The 18,929-nt window shown below is 32.8% G+C and overlaps 1 protein-coding gene across 11 annotated transcripts in view; it reads left to right on the plus strand.

Moving 5' to 3' along the window:
* DGKB (diacylglycerol kinase beta) overlaps window positions 1-18,929 on the plus strand; it is a 792,867-nt gene that overhangs the window by 454,600 nt on the left and 319,338 nt on the right. For all 11 annotated transcript variants that reach the window (XM_086695070.1, XM_025929944.2, XM_025929941.2 and 8 more), the window contains one exon: window positions 9,727-9,791. In XM_086695070.1, the coding sequence (XP_086551196.1) occupies window positions 9,727-9,791 (65 nt within the window). The remainder of the gene's footprint in view (window positions 1-9,726; window positions 9,792-18,929) is intronic.

The following is an 18,929-nucleotide window of genomic DNA, read 5'->3' on the forward strand; positions in this document are numbered from 1 at the left end:
TAAATGACTAACACCTGTCATCTTCCTCTCAGGAATGTATTTCTCTAAGTCTGAATTTGCAATTTTAGAAAAATTCTCTGATTGTCCCAGGAATGTAATCAGAAGCTAACTAACACAAGTCTGCACTGGGTTGCATCTGAAGTATTCATAGCAGGATAAATTGCAGGTGTGCAACCTGAAGCCTCTGAAATCCTGTGGAATCACATACACTCTCACACACACACTTCAACCAGTTCAGAGAGACAGTAAATACAATACAATAGAGAAAAGTCCTTGTACTTCCACTGATGCTCAAGTCCAGAAGGAACCGTACCACCCCTTGCATCCTCCAACTCCTTAAATCATTGTGCCTCAGGATGGTATGTATCTCCATTGATTTGCTCTTCTGTGTCTTTCAGTAATTATCATTTTCTTCTGTAGGACTCACATTGGTAGTTTTTATAATTGTTGTTATTGTGAATGGGATAATTTTCTGTCACTTTGTCTTAATGTGGGTTAATTTTGCTAATTTTGTATGCTAATTATATATCGGGACAACTCATTAAACTCTTAATTTATGTGGATTTCATTTGATTCCTTTGGATTTTCTATACAGAATATTTATGTCATCCATAAATAATGATAGTTTTTCTCTTCCTTTATAATGCATATACTTCTTTTTTATCTGTTCTATTTCTAAAGACCCCTAACACAATCAATGTTAAGTAGATACTCAGCAGGAGGATCTGGGGTTGACTTAAGTCTTTCTCATAAAGACAAGAAGTTCTGCCTTTCTTTTTATTTGGAATTTATTTATTTATTTTGAGAGAAAGAGAGGGAGAGAGAATGCATGGGGGAGAGGCAGAGACAGAGGCAGAGAATTCCAAACAGGCTCTGCACTCTCAGTGCAGAGCTCAATGTGGGGCTTGAACTCAGGAACTGTGACATCATGACCTGAGGTGAAATCAAGAGTCAGATGTTTAACCCGCTGAGCTACCCAGGAGCCCCAAGTAGTAATATGCTAAATTACACATTCAAAACATCATGCTAAATACAAAAAATAATGCAATTTGTTTTTTTTTTTTTTAATTTTTTTTTCAACGTTTTTATTTATTTTTGGGACAGAGAGAGACAGAGCATGAACGGGGGAGGGGCAGAGAGAGAGGGAGACACAGAATCGGAAACAGGCTCCAGGCTCCGAGCCATCAGCCCAGAGCCTGACGCGGGGCTCGAACTCACGGACTGCGAGATCGTGACCTGGCTGAAGTCGGATGCTTAACCGACTGCGCCACCCAGGCGCCCCAAAATAATGCAATTTGAATTGATAGAATGAAATAAGGATTCAGAAAGTTAAGGTAATGCTTTCTTCAAACAAACTGTAGGGATAGATGATGTATAAATTTTCTTTGCCTGCTGTAACAAGTTACCACAAACTTGGTGGCTTAAAACAGTAGAGATGTATTCCTTCATGGTTCAAGAGTCTGAAAGTCCAAATTTTGTATTCCTGGGCAGAAATCACGGTGTCACTAGGTTCATGGTCCTTCACGAGGCTGTAGGGGAGAATCCCTTCTTTGCTGCTTCTGGCTTCTGGCGACTGCCAGTGTTCCTTGACTTCTGGCCGCATCACTCCATTCTCTGCCTCTCCTGTCACCTTGCCTCCTCCTCTTCTGTCTGTCAAATTTCCCTCTGTCTCTCTTTATTATAAGGACACTTGTAAAGGCATTTAGGTCCTACATGGATAATTCAGATAATCTTCTCATTTCAAGATCCTTAATTCAATCACATTTGTAAAAAGCTCACCATATAAGATGACATTTTCAGGTTCCAGGGATTTGGGACAGATATATTCAGGGGCTGCCATTCATCCCACTACTGTCTACCTGCTGGCCCTCAAAGATTTATTCCGTCCCACATACAAAATACTTACACCTCATTTCAGTGTCTCCAAATGTCTGAGTCTGTTAAATCAAGTCAAGTCAAAAGGCTCATCTAGGGGTGCCTGAATTCGGCTCAGTCAGTTGAGTGCCCTAACTCGGCTCAGTTGATAAGTTCACACTTGGTAAGTTCGAGCCCAGCATCAGGCTTGCTTCTGTCAGCCTAGAGTCTAGAGGCTGCTTTGGATTTTGTGTCTCCCCTTCTCTCTCTGCCCCACCCCCACTGCGTGTGTGTGCTCACACATGCTCTCTTTCTGTCTCAGAAATAAACGTTTAAAAATGCTCATCTAAATATCATCAGCTCAAAGTCCACATCTTATCATATAAATTATCAAAATTGGTTATAGGTGAGACTCAGATGATTCACCCTGGGGCAGACGTCTCTATGGTGGACCTGTGGAACTAGAAAGCAAGTTATCTGCTTCCAAAATACAGTGATGGAACAAGCATAGCAGAATAGTTAGACATTCCTATTCCAAAAGAGAGACAGTGCGAGGCAGAAAGGAGTCACTGGTCCCAAGCAATGTTAATCTGTAGCTTGATCACATCTGCAAAAACTTTACCAAGTTCTAGGAATTAGGTTCTAATATCTTTGGGGACCACTTTTCAGTCCAGTCACTACAGATGACTTCATGAAAAATATTATTTTAATTATGTAGAGAGAAAAAAACCTAAATAGATCACAGAACTTAAGAAATGTTATAAAAACTCCCCAAACTACAAGTCTGGCAACTCACAAATGATTTTTAAAGCCTTCGAAGAGCAAATAATTCTCATGTATTGTCAGCTGTTTCAGAACATAAAGATGGAAATATTCCGATGCTCCTTATTAGCCAGCAGTTATCAATATCTCATAAAATCTGCCTATGAAACAGTCTCACTTGTAGTTGTTGGTGCGATTTTCTTAAATAAAATATTTTAACAGATAGTGTATTGTATAATTAGTACATTAGGTAAAGGTTGTCAGGAGAGCAAAGACTGCTAATTGTAGATAGGAAATAAATTCTGAACTATAATCTTTTATCTAAAATTTCAGAGTCCACAAAGCTCTGAAAATCAAAATTTCTTCATTGTTTATTTGGTGAAATACAGAATATGAATGGACATGGTCATTGTAATGTTAATTTATCCTTCTTTGAGTCATTATTTATATGTGCTAGTGCAGAAGTATTTATATGAATTTAAATTATGGTGTGCTATTCCTGACCCTTTGGGTTTGTTGATTAATTTACCATATATGCACTGAATAATCTTTTTAAGACCCACAAAACTTTGCATACCAAAGCATGATTGTCCCCAGATACTTCATCTAATGCATTATAGATTTTATTTAAGGTATCAATGAACCAAAGGAAAAATGATATGAATCTCAAAACACTAAATATATTTCAGTAAAAATAATAAGAGCTAACGTATTTGATTGCTTTGTATGTACCAAGCCCTGTTTTAACTACCTCCAGGTACTAGAATATCACATCTTTGTAGGAAAGCAGGTACTGTTAATATCATTTCTATTTTAAAGATAGGGACATGGCAGGACTGAAACCTAAGCATACTTTTCAAGGTCAAAGATCCAGTTAATTTTAAAGCCAGGTCTTGAACCCAGGTTGTTTAAATCCACAGTTCATGTTTTTAATCCCTCTGCTCTAGTGAATGTCAATAGGTATCTGGTGGTTATTAAAAACATTTGGTCATTCACCCATTCATTCAGTCAACCACAACTTGATGGTTAATCTTTTTCAGGCTATACTCTAGTTCTCAGATACAGAAGGGCATAAATCAAGTAGAAGAAAACAAAACAAAACAAAACAAAAAACAGAAACAACCTCTCCCTATTCTCATAGAACCTACATAAGCTTACATAGAGTTTACCTGTTAGGTTAACATGCTACATGTAAGATGGTCATAGTTATGGAAAAAAATATATCAAGAAAGGGAGTCAAACTCTTAATGAAATATAACTGGATGAATCTTTCCAAGCATGGTAAAAACTTAGGATCTCAAAAGAAAAGGCAGCATCATATGTAATGATAATGTAGTATAGTATACATATTTTCACTAAATCGAGTTTGCAACAAGTGTACTAGCATTTCCATTTGGTACTGTTTTGAATGTACTCAGTAAGCAATTAGATAAGAGAAAAAGAATTGGGGAAGGAGGTGTTTGAAAGAAGGCAGAGCATATATCATTATTTGTAGATAATAGGACTGTATGTCCCCCAAAAATGAATCACCTGAAAGGAATGATATATGGCAACAGAATTATAAGGTTTCTGTGGAAAAGATTAATAATAAATGATCAAATTATTTTTTAAAAAATATAACCAGCTCAAACAGATAATGTAAGAAGGGGTTCTATTATAATAAAAAAGAAATGGATAAGTATTTATGTAATAAATATAAATATATTACACTTAATGTGAAGGAAACTTTGGGCCCTACTAAGAATTATATGAGGAAACCTAGTAAGTAGGAAAACATATTTTTGAAAGATAGGCCTGATATTATAAAATATTCCAGTTCTCCCAAAATTTGTCTATCGTGTAAGATCCGATTACAATACCAAAAGATTTTGGCCAGGTTCTTAAAAGCAAAGGTAACTCGAAAATTATTTCAAATTGTATCCAAAAATATGAATCTTGTAGGTAAACAACAAATTTTTTAAAAAAGAGTAAGAGGAGAATTGATTCTAGCCCAACCAAATATGAACATTTAGTACAGAACTAGAATAATTAAAATAGTTGGGTGCAGTTCAGAGGTAACATAGAGATATAGAGGTGGAAATTTATTATAGAATTACCTGTGTCTTTCAAACAAGGAAGAAAAATTAGATTATTAAGCACATTCTATTAATATATATGTTAATATGTATAAATCTGAAATGATTGAAACACTACAGTGTAAAATATGAAGTCATCAGGGAAAAAACAAAAAGTATTCTGCTGAATTATGGAGAAAGGAAGGATCTTTCTAAGCATGACTCAAAAGACTGAAAGAAAAGGTTAATATATCTGAAACATAAAAATTTAACCCTACAAGGTAAAAAAGAAAAGTGGGAAAAAAAGAAATTTGGAAAATATTTGCAATGCATGACTTTCTCATTACTAGCAAAAAACATAAAAGGCTTGAAGGCAGTTACCTGTATTTAGCTGTTAATTTCACAGCTTCTTCCTGTATGGTCTGGAACAATTCTAAACTACATAGTCCTCAGTTTCCTCAATCATAACATGTAGGTAGCAGTAGCTAGCTCATAAAATGTTTATGAAGATTAAATGAAATATTACATGCAAAGCTCTTAAAGTAGTGCTTTAAGAAAGAGTAGTGAATATTTAATTACTGCTAATTATCATCATTATGGTTATTAATGTAAATATTTTTAATGTGCATAGAATGGATAAAGGACTTGACTAGGTACTCCACACAAGAAAAAGTTGAGGCAAAAGCATATGAAAAGATAATCAACTTCAATCAACAATAAGGAAAATTTATTTTAACAATTGTGATACATTGCATTTTTCAACTTACTGCTTTTATTTTAAGTATAGTTCAACCAAAGAAAAAGATCGTAATCAGTTTGAGAGCTTAAAGTTCTTCAAAGGAGACTTTAACCATATATCCTCTGAAATATCTTTTGGAGAAATTTAATAAAAAAGGACGAATCCTTTAAAACACGTGAGGCTCTTTGTGGGGTGATTTTGAGGCAGAAACCACAAGTGGAATTGTGGAGTGCTCTTTGCTGAGATAGTACAAGAACTGCCAGAATGAATGCATTGTGGTAGAGCTGGAAGCATCTAGTAAGTCTGCCCCAGAACATTCAAATCTTCTATTTTCGTCAGAATTGACCGACCCCTCTAGTGAAGCAGCTGGTGTTGGCTCACATGGTTAAGGTTCCAAGCAACAACACCATTGCAAATTTATTAGAATGGTGAAATTCAAGACTGCCAAGGGTTGGTGTTGCTGTGGCATGTTAGTAAAGATGGGGAGTAACTGGAACTCTCAAATGTTACTGGTAGAAGTGCAAAATGGTACAATGATACAATCTTAATCAATACAATTGGGGGGCACCTGGGTGGTGCAGTCGGTTAGGCGTCCGACTTCAACCAGGTCACGATCTCACGGTCCGTGAGTTCGAGCCCTGCGTCAGGCTCTGGGCTGATGGCTCAGAGCCTGGAGCCTGTTTCCAATTCTGTGTCTCCCTCTCTCTCTGCCCCTCCCCCGTTCATGCTCTGTCTCTCTCTGTCCCAAAAATAAATAAACGTTGAAAAAAAAAAAATTAAAAAAAACAATTGGGCAGTCTCAATCCTAGGTATTTATTCAAAAGATACAATCACATATGTCTATGAAAAGAGTTGTGCTCAAAAGTTCATAGCAGCTTTATTCATAAAAAGTCAAATGCCAGCAATCAGTGAGTAAATGAACTGTGGTCTATCTTTTCATTTGGATACTATTTAGTAATAAAAGGTGACAAACCACTGATATGGGAACAAATGGTAGAATCTCGTTAAGTATTACAATAAGTGAAGGAAGCCTGATGTAAAAGAGTACTTTTAAATTCCATTTATAGGAAATTTTAGAAAATGCAATTACAGTGACAGAAAGCAGACCAATGTCTTTTAAGGGGGGTAGTGGGGATATATGCCAGTGTAAAAGTATATAAATGCAAAAGGGAACTTTTTTGGGGTAATGGAAAATTTCTCTATCATGTTTGTGAAAGTAGTTATTATATACCTTTGTCAAAACTCTTTGAATGGTACACTTAAAATTGATGAATTTTGAATTAATAACTTAAAATGCAACTTTGGAGATTTATGTTAACTGTATTTTTAAAAATAAAAATGTAATAACCCCTTACAGGAAAAGAGAAATCACTTCTCAGAAAAATATCAATGACAGAGTATTAAAGACAGCTATGACTAAGAAGCTGATTCTCTGATATATGAATATTTCTATGTACTGTGTGTGTGTATTACTACTTTCTGCTGCTTATAAAATTTACATATTTAAATTTGTCTTGCCTTAATAAGGATGGGTATATTTTATTTTTACTTCTTAGATCTAACTTTAAGTTTTAATTAATTTAAAGTATTTTATAATTTCAGGAAATAACACCAATTTCAGAGTCAGTAAACACATGTTCCAAAATTATATAGTTTAACTATGGTTTAGCATCCCCTTTTACTTTTAGTGTAATTCTGATGTGGATATAAAATATATGAACATCCCAGCTATACAAAATAATCTAAAAAATCTTCACCAAAATATTATAATGGAGTATGAGTATCCTCTTTTAAAGATAAGAAAGCTGTGACTTAACAATAAATAAGTCATTTGCTCAAAGTTACAAGTCTTGGAAGTAAAAGTCTGTCTGAATTTACAGTTTGTTCATTCTAGAATGTGGGAGTAATGTTGATTAATTTATGTTTCTCAAGAGTAGAGTACATAGAGACAGAAACAGCACAATTTATATAAAAAAAAAACGACACTGTTATAGCTTTTTCTTATTTGGTCTCCTTTTACAGAGTCTTCGGTGTCTCTGAAATATGGCTGCTGGATAAGTTTACAGTGTTTGGCAGTTCTCTTTTAAGTCTCTTGGGGTTACGCCAAAGGGAGAGTGTCCCATGGGAATTCAGTCTGAATTCTCATCCAAATGAACACCTGCCGTCATTGTTTCTTATCAGTCCTGTAGTTAGCAAATGCCAACTCCCATGAAAGCCATTCAACACATGGAAAAGGCATCCCAGTGTTCCTCACTAGTTTTAATTTATCCCTGCTTTTACTACATGATCCATTGCCCCAGTATCTTGGAGATAGAGCTAACATTAAGTTTGTCCTTGGCTATTTGGTGATCTATATGCCTAGGAGTTTACCCAGTTATAGTCCAGTCTAATTAAATGGTCTTCTTTTGATACTCTTTCTCCTTTCTTCTCCTTTCCCCTTTTCTCTACTTTCCTCTTGCCCTCTCTCTGACCTGTTTATGTTGCTTTGGAAAGGAAGAGATTTGTTATTGCAAAAATAATATGCTTGTAAAGCAAATTATACTACACAATCTATTTTTAAAAGTCTCAGTTCTCTACGTTAGCAGGAACAAATAATTCACGCAGAAGCAAATTCAATGATAGTCTCCCTATGGATAACCAATATTGATCATCCATTCTTAGTACTTGAATCATATTTCTTTTCTTTTTGTTCAGCTGGTCTGCTGGATGTATGCATTTAATTATAAAGTATTACAAATTGATTTTGAACCAGATTAGGGATAAAGTCAAAATAAATGATTTAAAAAAATTAATGATCATGTCATATAATATACCCTTAATAGCCTAGCTACATTTTTATCTGTAATTTCATACCACGTAACACAACATTCTAAGATGTATTTATGACTTATTAGTAAGAATTTAAAAAAAAAGAAGAAACTCTCTGACTGTATTTGAGAGCTATTAAACCAATAAAAGTGAACCATCTTGACATTACTACTTCTTAGCAAACCAGGAAGTTGACCATGTATGTATAACAAAGACATCCTAGAATACCAAACCACGGAGGGTTTTGGGGTAACTTTTTAATAAGTGTTTCTATATATCTTTGTTTCCTTTTCTCTTGCAGATTAATTTAATCAGTTAATGATTTTTAGAGGATAAAATGTACAGAAAAACTAACAGTGCTATTACAGCTTTATCTTGTAGGGAAAAGTTACTGGGCCTGCCATCTGCAGCGGGCTTTGGTCCCTCTCTTGTTGTGCCTCATGCTTTGTTATGCATGAGTAAGCACATTAGCCTTTTCATTTCATTCATTAGACTTTTAATCCTTGATTAGTGTTTTCAAGATTCTCTCAAATACACAACTTCTTTATTTCCTTTGTGTATGCTTTTTTTTTTATCTGCACTATGAAACAAAATTAAGTTAATCACAACAGTAGACCCATTTCTTTTGAGATGACTGGTAAATATATTAGTTTCTCATTGGAGTGATTAATCATGTGTAGATGAAGAATGGGGAAATATCTTCTTGCTTGGAATAACAGGGGCAACTGTTTAAAGTCAGCAAGAACAGTCTGTTTGAAAAGCTTGAATCACAATATTCTACCATTCTCACATGCTCAGTGTGATTCTGTCTCATAGAAACTCTGAATGGATTTCCTAAAAGAAAGAAACATCCATTAGGGTTCAGAACTGATATGTTTGGGGTCTCAGAGCTTAGTTATAATTACACCAATTCTCCAAAAATAATTTTCTCTCTTCGGTGCTTTCTTTTCTCCATTAAGCAAGATAAGTGAGAAGGTTGCTTGTGACTGAACAGTTAATAGTTACACATGCAAGACACTCTTAGCAAACTTTGAAGTCATGTATTATACTCATTTACCTTTATTAAATATGCACTTTCACACTATCTTTTTACTCATAATTAATCTCAAAGGACTAGAAATTACTATCGCTCCACTTAGGCCATCCTTCCAGCTATGCATTACAATATTTTCAACTACTTTTTAACATTTATGTTCATTTACACTATTTTAAACATACTTCGATCATGAGGCCAAAACCAGTTATTAAAGGAGATACATAAATTAAATAGAAATCAGTTTCCAGAAGTCAATATAACAAGTAACCGACGGTGAAATGATGGCATAAATCACACTTGTACTGAATTTTTGTAGGTTACTCATTTTTGCCTAATTTCAGAGTGTCTTCTTGGCAATATTGTTAAGAAAGAGTAATTTAAAAATATTACTCATTAACTTTTCTCTTTTGATCTTTGCACAAAATAGTAGGATCATAAACTGTCTCATTTTTCTTTTCTGTTTCTCTACCTAGGATGCTTCCATTGCACACAGATTCCACATCATGAGAGAAAAACACCCAGAAAAATTCAACAGTAGGTAAGATAACATATGATAAAATTATAATTACGGTTACTGTTGATGAATTATGTCATGAAAAGGATCAGTCTGTGCTCTAAAACATTTTACGTATAATCGCTGAATAAGATTGGGTATGTATGTGTGAGTATTGAGACACAAGTGTAAATGAATTTAATTTTTCTTCTTTGGTTTTAATGAGACTATAATGAGGAATGCAGTGGTCATCTGTAGTCCATTCTCATGTGTTAAAAAGAATTTCAAGTATAAGGTAAAACTAATATTTTATTAAGATATACTGGAAGTCTTTATATGGCTAAAGATATGAGGGTGATTACACCAAGTCCCAAAGAGAAAATATTGGACTGTGATTTGATAATGCTGAGTAACTCTGTATTACAAAGGTATCACGGAAGGCCTCTCATCTTTCTACTGTTCATCCAGTATTGGCCTCAAGTAAATGGAAAATAAACCAGAGAAATAATCAATGCTAACATAAACTACTTTAAAAGATACATTCTTCAAGGAGAAGATCCTTGACAATGAGAATTTATTTTGCTAATATAGTTATACATATTTCTTTTTCAAATGTAGATATTGACCTTTTCTGATATTCAGGGAAATAGAGAAAGCTTTGGTTTTGTATCTTCCCCACTTGTAGATGGAAATAGGGCTGTCTCCAACCCTTTCCCCAGGAAAAATGGGACGGAAGTGAATCATCTTTGCTTCAATTACATACATTTCTACTTTGATCATTTCACAAAGTTACAAAATCATAACCAGCATTTCTGTGCATATATTTAAGTATATATTCAATATTAATATTAATATTCAAAGCCCAAGGATCTGTGGTCTCCATATTTGGATAGTTAACAACCCTGGAAATCATAAAATCATGATATTATGGTTTGCCTTTTCTCTTATAATTCAGCTAGGTACAATTTTTGTTTAAGGAAAGTGGAAGAAATGTATGTATGAATATGTACATGTGCCCATAGTGTCTTTGGAGGGATTCACAAAAATCTCTTAATTCTGGTTCTTTCTGGAAAAGGGAACTAAACGGTTGGGATGAAAACTAAATTTTTATTATATACTTTTTTGTGTGAATCTTGTGACATGTATATTATAAAATTTAGTAGAAATCTAATTAAATGTTGCACCTATAAATTTTCTTTGTATGTAGAATAGCCATTTTCATTTTATAAAATTTAATTTTATTTTAGAAAATATATGCAAATAAATTGATGTAACAATGAAATTATATTCATTTTATAGCAACTTTTAACACATGGTAATTTACCTTGAATGTCCTGGACATGAATATACTTGTTAATGTACATAAAACCATATTATAAAATCTAGCTTGTGCTTACTCAAATACCATTCTGTGTAGCAGTCATGTGTTGATATTCATATATTGAAATAGATTTCAAGCAAAAAAATAAATGCTATTTGAGAATGAGGCATGCAGTGACCCCATTCAGGAGTTTCACAATTTAAAAACCCAGTAAAGACTGTAAGAAATCCATGGAAAAAAAAAGTTTGATGATGTTTAAGGCATTTTTGTCCCGAAGTTATTCAGCAGAGAGAAAGAGAATGATAGGGGAGAGGGGGAAGAAAGGAGAATTAAAAGTATAGAGAAAGTGTATCAATATATTTATGTAATACTCAAATTGACATACTACATATAAGAATGCCAAATATGTGATCCTCTCTCAAGTGCCAGAGGTTAATGAATTCTGTTCTCCGGAATAATTTTAATTCTTCTTAATAAGACTTCTATTATTCACATATATCTACTTAATTTTTTATCATCAATTGCAGTGTTAATTTATGACATTCCTCACTGCCCAATATGTGGTTAGATACTATTTACAGCAATGCGTTTGTATAGCCCAATGTATTTGTAAAGTGTAAAAATACATTTGGAAGGCTAATAACAAAGAAAACACCTTCTAGATTGACACAGGTCACATGTTTCTACTGTGAGTTCAAAGAATGTCTGGTATATAGTAGATACTCAGTGTATAATTACCTACTATTTTTTTTTTTAAGTTAAGACCTCTAACATTGCATATGTTACTAAGTCAGGCACATACATTTCAATCTATATTTTTTACAGACTGTCTTCACTCAGAATTACAAGCTTTTAGATAATTTGCTAAACTATAATTTAACTTATTCAGAATATGAAAATTTTCTAATAAATTTTTATGAGGAAGACATGCCACATATTGTGCATAAACAATTTCATACTTATAAGGACAGATTTTCAGATTTCAACTTTGAGACACATTCAGCCATAGCACTCTTTGGTATTTTCAGGAATTTGCAAATGGATTTTTTTAAATACTCATAATAATGGTGTTTCAGATCAGATCTCTTGTCACAATCAATCATATGCCATTAATATTATCCTCTAGCGTGCTCACCTTGAAATTCATTTATATTTTAAAGAACTTGATGTTTCTAACATTATCTTAAGGAAATTAATTACCAAAATATATAGTTCTCTCTATGCTTCTTCTGACAGAAATTGAAAGAACTGGGAAAGATAATGATTTTTCCGGTGCTTAAGAGAGTGCTGGTTGAGAGGTTTATATCATATTCTTTTCCAAATTTTTGTATAAATCTAAGTTAACTATTAAAAGGAATTGTTGTTTAACTTTCTAAACTCAAGACATTCTTCATACTTATTTATTTTTTATTATTTTAGACTCAAATAATCCTTAAAGTATTGAGGAAACTATTATTTAAAACCATTATTGTACAATATTATTATTTAAAATATTGACTTGACTATTATTATTAATAATCACATTCGTGTTCTTAGAATTCACATACATTACTAATTCTCCTGATTTTATTGAGAATAGAGCATGATATTACTTCTTGGCCTTTTAACTTAGATCAAGTGTAGAACAGAGCAATATAAGTTCTTACTTTAAAAAATGATACTAATAATTGTACACTTATAGTATTTAAAATATGCATCCATTAAAGTGATAATTATGAAGGGCTGTAATAATTTTGAAAAAAAACAAAACTCTTTAATTCCAAGAATAAAATCTTGCAACATTGACAAAGACTTACAAGTAATATGTGAAATGGAACCAACTATAAAAAAAAAATTGGTCATCTTACAAAGATTTATTAATACTGTAGTTATAGCTTGTTACAGCTTGTTTCAAAAAACTAATTTTTTTTAACATCACTTGATACCATTTGCTAGCAAACCCTGATAGCCAGCGATACTCCACAAAGATACTAATTCAGTAAGTCTACAAGTAAGTCCTTATTTCAAAGAATCTGGTCTCTAATGCACTGAATGAGATACAGATTGTTTTCTTAGCCTCCTGTTCAGAGGAATACACTTCATTCTTGTTCTGCATTCCGCTTTTTATGAAGAAATCTACAACTAGAAAACTGAAATTGGTGTATGAACTTAAATAAAGCCATTTAACTCATCTGTGTAGTGATAGCGGATACGTCAGAGGGTCTTACTGGCCAAATGTGTGAAAGGAAGAAAGGAAGAAACAAAAGTAACAAGTTGGAACACCACACTTATACTTTATCACTATATTAATAAACCCTAATATAAAAAAGAAGCTCTGTACTCCAAATTACCCAAGAAATTAATAGCATACAGGAACATAGAAAATTTGCGTATGACTTTAAAATTACACTGGTTCTGTGGAATGATGCTTGATTTTTTTTTGTTTGTTTGTTTTTTCCTCTAAAGTAGGCTTGGTGAGATCCTGGAATAAGACTCTTTCTGGGACTTTAGTATCTATACAGAGCATGGAACATAATGCTCACTTAGTAGATACTTGCTAAATCTCTTTACTAAATTATTTATTAATGAACGCTGTATTTGTCTTTTAAATACCTAACTAACTTTTATAGTTTACCCTTTTTATAGTGTCAAAAATGTAGTAGATAAAACAGAACTGAAATATGCCTAGAATGAGTCTTCATTCTAAACAACTATTCTTTCAGATTTTAATAATGCCTTTATTTTTTTTTGTATAGTATTCATGTACTTAATCTCCAAAGTACCCAACAATGTTAAAAAACACGCAAAAATTCTTCAGTTATAATCTCTGACCATTGTGTATGTCTTGCTAATGAATAGTACAAGCTTACTTATACATTTGTTTAGCACTTATTATCAACTTTATAGGTCAGCAATATGTAATTATTAACCAGTTATTAATATTTACCTGGTGATGGTGAACTGAAGACTTAAGTATTAAAAATTTTGTTTTTATATCTCTTTTTCTGTGTCTCTAATTTTGTAAGTTGCAAATCATTTGATATAAAGCTAAAGACAATAAAATCAATTTTGTATAAAGTATAACAGGAGACATTAATTTCCTGAAGCAAATATTTTTATTGGTCAAAACTGTTCATGAAATATTTTTATTGATCTTGAAGTACCAATTTTATACCTGTTTTTTTTTATTTTAAACTGTGCATGTGTATATCTATTCTGAATTTGGAAATTATATTTTCCATATATTCCATACTCTACTGTATGGGAGATAGTACAATTTCCAAGTTAAAGAAATAAAACCTATGAATCTTTTTTTTTTTTTTTTTAACTTTCCACCTTGGTGTTGTAGCAGATAGACAAGAATAATTATATAAAATTATCAATTGTTATCTAGACTGAAAAGATCCAGCTGAAGTTCTAGAATAAAATGTAGAGTTAAGAATAAAGTAATATTTCAATAATGATGACAAAATGCTATATCATAACTAGATTTTTCTATTTATCATTTAAATAACATTGAGAAGGTTTTTCTCTAAATTCAGTAAAATAAATTTTTAAAGCTTCAAAATCAGTGCTTAAATTGTGTTTAATAACATTATTATATATTAATATATCGAATTTTATTCATATACTGTAAATATTTTTAATGTATGTTTAATAAAAGCCAATTAACACTATTTTTCAATAAACTTCATGATATAGTCTCTTACATATATATCTTACATATATTTTTTAAGGCACTTAACCTATTTTTATTTTTATAAAATCTAATATATTCAAAGATTACACATTTTAGTGACTGTAATAAGTTAAAATCATTGTGGATAAACTAAGATTTTGGGTTTTTTTGTTTTGCTTTTTGTTTTTTTTAATTTATTTTTTTAATTACATTGAAGTTAGCATGTAGTGCAATAATGATTTCAGGAGTAGCTTCCTTAATGACCCTTACCCATTTGACCATCCCCCCTCTCACAACCCCTCCAGTAACCCTCTGTTCTCCATATTTAAGAATCTCTTATGTTTTGTCCCCCTCCCTGTTTTTATATTATTTTTGCTTCCCTTCCCTTATTTCATGTGTTTTGTATCTTAAAGTCCTCATATGAGTGAAGTCATATGATATTTGTCTTTCTCTGACTAATTTCGTTTAGCATAGTACCCTCTAGTTCCATCCATGTAGTTGGAAATGGAAAGATTTCATTCTTTCTCATTGCCAAGTAATATTCCATTATACATATATACCACATCTTATTTATCCATTCATCCATCGATGGACATTTGGGCTCTTTCCATGCTTTGGCTATTGTTGATAATGCTGCTATAAACATTGGAATGCATGTGCCCCTTTGAAACAGCCTACCTGTATCCCTTGGATAAATACCTAGTGGTGCAATTGCTGGGTTGTAGGGTAGTTCTATTTTTAATTTTTGAGGAACCTCCATACTGTTTTCCAGAGTGGCTGTACCAGTTTGCATTCCCACCAGCAGTGCAAAAGAGATCCTTCTTCTCCACATCCTCGCCAACATCTATTGTTGCCTGAGTTGTTAATGTTAGCCATTTTGACAGGTGTGAGGTGGTATCTCATGGTGGTTTGGATGTCTGTATGTCTTCTTTGGAGAAGTGTCTGTTCATGTCTTTTGCCCATTTCTTCACTGGGTTATTTGTTTTTTGGGTGTTGAGTTTGATACTAACCCTTTATCTGGTATTTCGTTTGCAAATATCTTCTCCCATTCTGTCAGTTTCCTTTTAGTTTTGCCGATTATTTCCTTCTCTGTGCAGAAGCTTTTTATTTTGATGAGGTCTCAATAGTTCATTTTTACTTTTGTTTCCCTTGCTTCTGGGGACATGTTGAGTAAGAAGTTGCTGCGGCCAAGGTCAAAGAGATTTTTGCCTGCTTTCTCCTTGAGGATTTTGATGGCTTCCTGTCTTCCATTTAAGTCTTTCATCCATTTTGAATTTATTTTTGTGTATGGTGTAAGAAAATGGTCCAGGTTCATTTTTCTGCAACTTACATGTATTTCTGAGTCAGTTACAACACAGCAAGTAAAATAAAGAAGACATTCCTTTTGTTTTCTCTGAAGCTTTTTAGTATATATATTTGTACGAATTCAGCTTTTCTTGCACTTTGAAATTATGAAATTAAAATTTTTATATGACTTATTTATATAAATTTATTTACATAAGTATTTGTATCTAATTTATTTATATTTTATATAAATTCTATTTATTATGTATTCTTAAAATATGTAGAATAATTTATTTTTATACTATTGACACATTCACAAACCATTGAAAACAATGAAAGTGAAGACAGAATGGAGTCTGCATGGCATTGTCTTTAAGGCATTTGACCTCAATTTTGCAACCACCATTATTGTATAGTGAAACCTTTTTATCTATTTAAGAACGTACATACGTACCTTTTAATGTAAACTTCCATATTATGTAAGTGGTACCATCTTTTATAAACTAGGGAAATTGTGCTACTGATATTAAAAGTTAAACATTTTGATTTTTAGTATTTTGAATAAAATCCATATTCATTAGAAATGGCACTTGTTGGGGCGCCTGGGTGGCTCAGTTGGTTGAGCGTCCAACTTCAGCTCAGGTCATGATCTCGTGGTCCGTGAGTTCGAGCCCTGCGTCGGGCTCTGGGCTGATGGCTCAGAGCCTGGAGCCTGCTTCTGGTTCTGTGTCTCCCTCTCTCTCTGCCCCTCGCCCGTTCATGCTCTGTCTCTCTCTGTCTCAAAAATAAATAAATGTTAAAAAAAAATTTAAAAAAAAGAAATGGCACTTGTTGGGACAAGCACTGGGTATCATATGTAAGTGATGAATTACTGAGTTCTACTTCTGAAAACAATACTACAGTATATGGTAACTAACTTGAATTTAAATAAATACATTTAAAAATAATAAAACAAAGGAATGTTAGCACTTTATAGGGATTTTTTTGGATAAAATTATATGTTAATGAGAATTTCATATCTTATAGCATTTGTTATGTCTTCACTTTCTGTGTACATAATCAATTTTGTTATTTTTTAAAAATAGAAACATACTCCTTTTTCATTTTCACTTAGAATGACTCTTCAATTATATCTTTTAAATAACATTTCTTGACATTTTTTGTGTCAGAACTATTGTTAAGTCAGTTTTCCGAGGTGCCTAGGTGGCTCAGTCAGTTGAGTGTCCTACTCTTGGTTTCGGCTCATGTCATGATCTCATGGTTTGTGGGTTTGAGCCCTGTGGCAGGCTCTGTGCAGATAGTGCAGAACCCCCTTGGGATCCTCTCTCTCTCCCTCTTTCTCTGCCCCACCCTTGCTTGTGCTCTCTCCCTTTCAAAATAAATATATAAACTTATGATCTGTGTATAAGCCATATAGTGCTTAGATGAATATGTGGATTGATAATATATAGATGTATATGCATGTATACATACATGGTGTATGATTTATATATATGTGTGTACATACATATATTTTCTGAGTTTCACTTTTTCTTATATTAAGCAAATTTTTCATAATTATGTGTATTCTTACTGTACATGTATTTATAATATAAGGCTTTTAAAATAATTTACCAGTAGCTGTGGTATTATATTCATATATTTTCATTTGTGTGTTGAAATACATTTAAATACTTCATCTGAGGAGGTAAAAACGTGAATGGGTAAATTAGTCACAGTTGTGTTCACACTGATGCAAAGGATTCGATTCATCTGAATCTTCCTGCATCGTTTCTAGATATCATTAAACCAGAAAACTCACTTTTGTGTCCAAGCTGTTCAAAATCATGTGTATAAGATAGTTCTTTGGAATGGAAGGAGAACTGGAGGATAAACAAGGAAGAGATACAGTAGCTTCTTCCTTTCTTTTGCCTCTCACTGATTTCTTTGTTCTCTCCGAAGTTCTTATTTCTGCTTTTTTTCTATTCTTTACTTTTGCACTGCCATGGAGTAACAAAAGGATCAATGAAGGTCTTGAAGTTTGGATAACGTAGCTCCTGTTATTGATTTGGTTGATTATTTATTCTGCAGACACTTACTAAAGGAGCCCCTGTTATATGATGGACATCCATCTAGACAACTGAATCTTTCAAATCTCTAAGGCAAGTGAAGAAAATGAATTTGAAGTTACATAGAAACCTTAGATAATGATAGGTTCTGCAGAAAAATGTAAACAGGAAGAAAAGTTTTCATGGTAGTAATACAGAAGGAAGGATATTCTCTGGGGCTCCCAAGTTAAGGTGACCATTGAGCTTTAAAGGATGTATATTGAAGTAGGGGCTGCTTGTATGTTCTCAGATTTAATTGAAGAAGAAACATTTATTTCTAGTTTCTGTTTGCAGGGTACTTACATTTTATTAGTATAACTTCCATGCAAATATTTTCAAAATTTTCTTCATTGATTTTGCCTTTCTTTTCCTAGGATTTGTGTTTGTGCTTTACATGAATTTGCATGTGTTTTATGCAGAAGTTTTACACACACACACACACACACACACACACACACAATCATTTCCTAGAGTTCCAAATTAAGAAACAAGATTTGTGAAGTTACAGTAGTTAATTCAGAGATGTCTACAAGATCACAACTGAAAAATCTAAGATACAGAGTATTTTTTAATAGGAAAGAGTACTAAACAGTAACAAAGGAGATTAGGAACAACATTTCTATTCATTATTACAGATTCTGTGCCTACATGGAAACTTTTGGGAAATATTTATGAAATTAAAACACTTAAAATTATTTCTTGTTTGTTACAAGCTGACAGCATATACATACACACACACAATGTATATATATATATGTATATATATATATATAATTGCATGTTTTATTTTTATATTTCTATATAGAATAAATATAGATGTAGGATATGTATGT

This window comes from Puma concolor, chromosome A2 (assembly GCF_028749965.1).
Source record: "Puma concolor isolate L17-30 chromosome A2, mPumCon1.1.hap2, whole genome shotgun sequence".
In the NCBI taxonomy this organism is placed as follows: domain Eukaryota; kingdom Metazoa; phylum Chordata; class Mammalia; order Carnivora; family Felidae; genus Puma; species Puma concolor.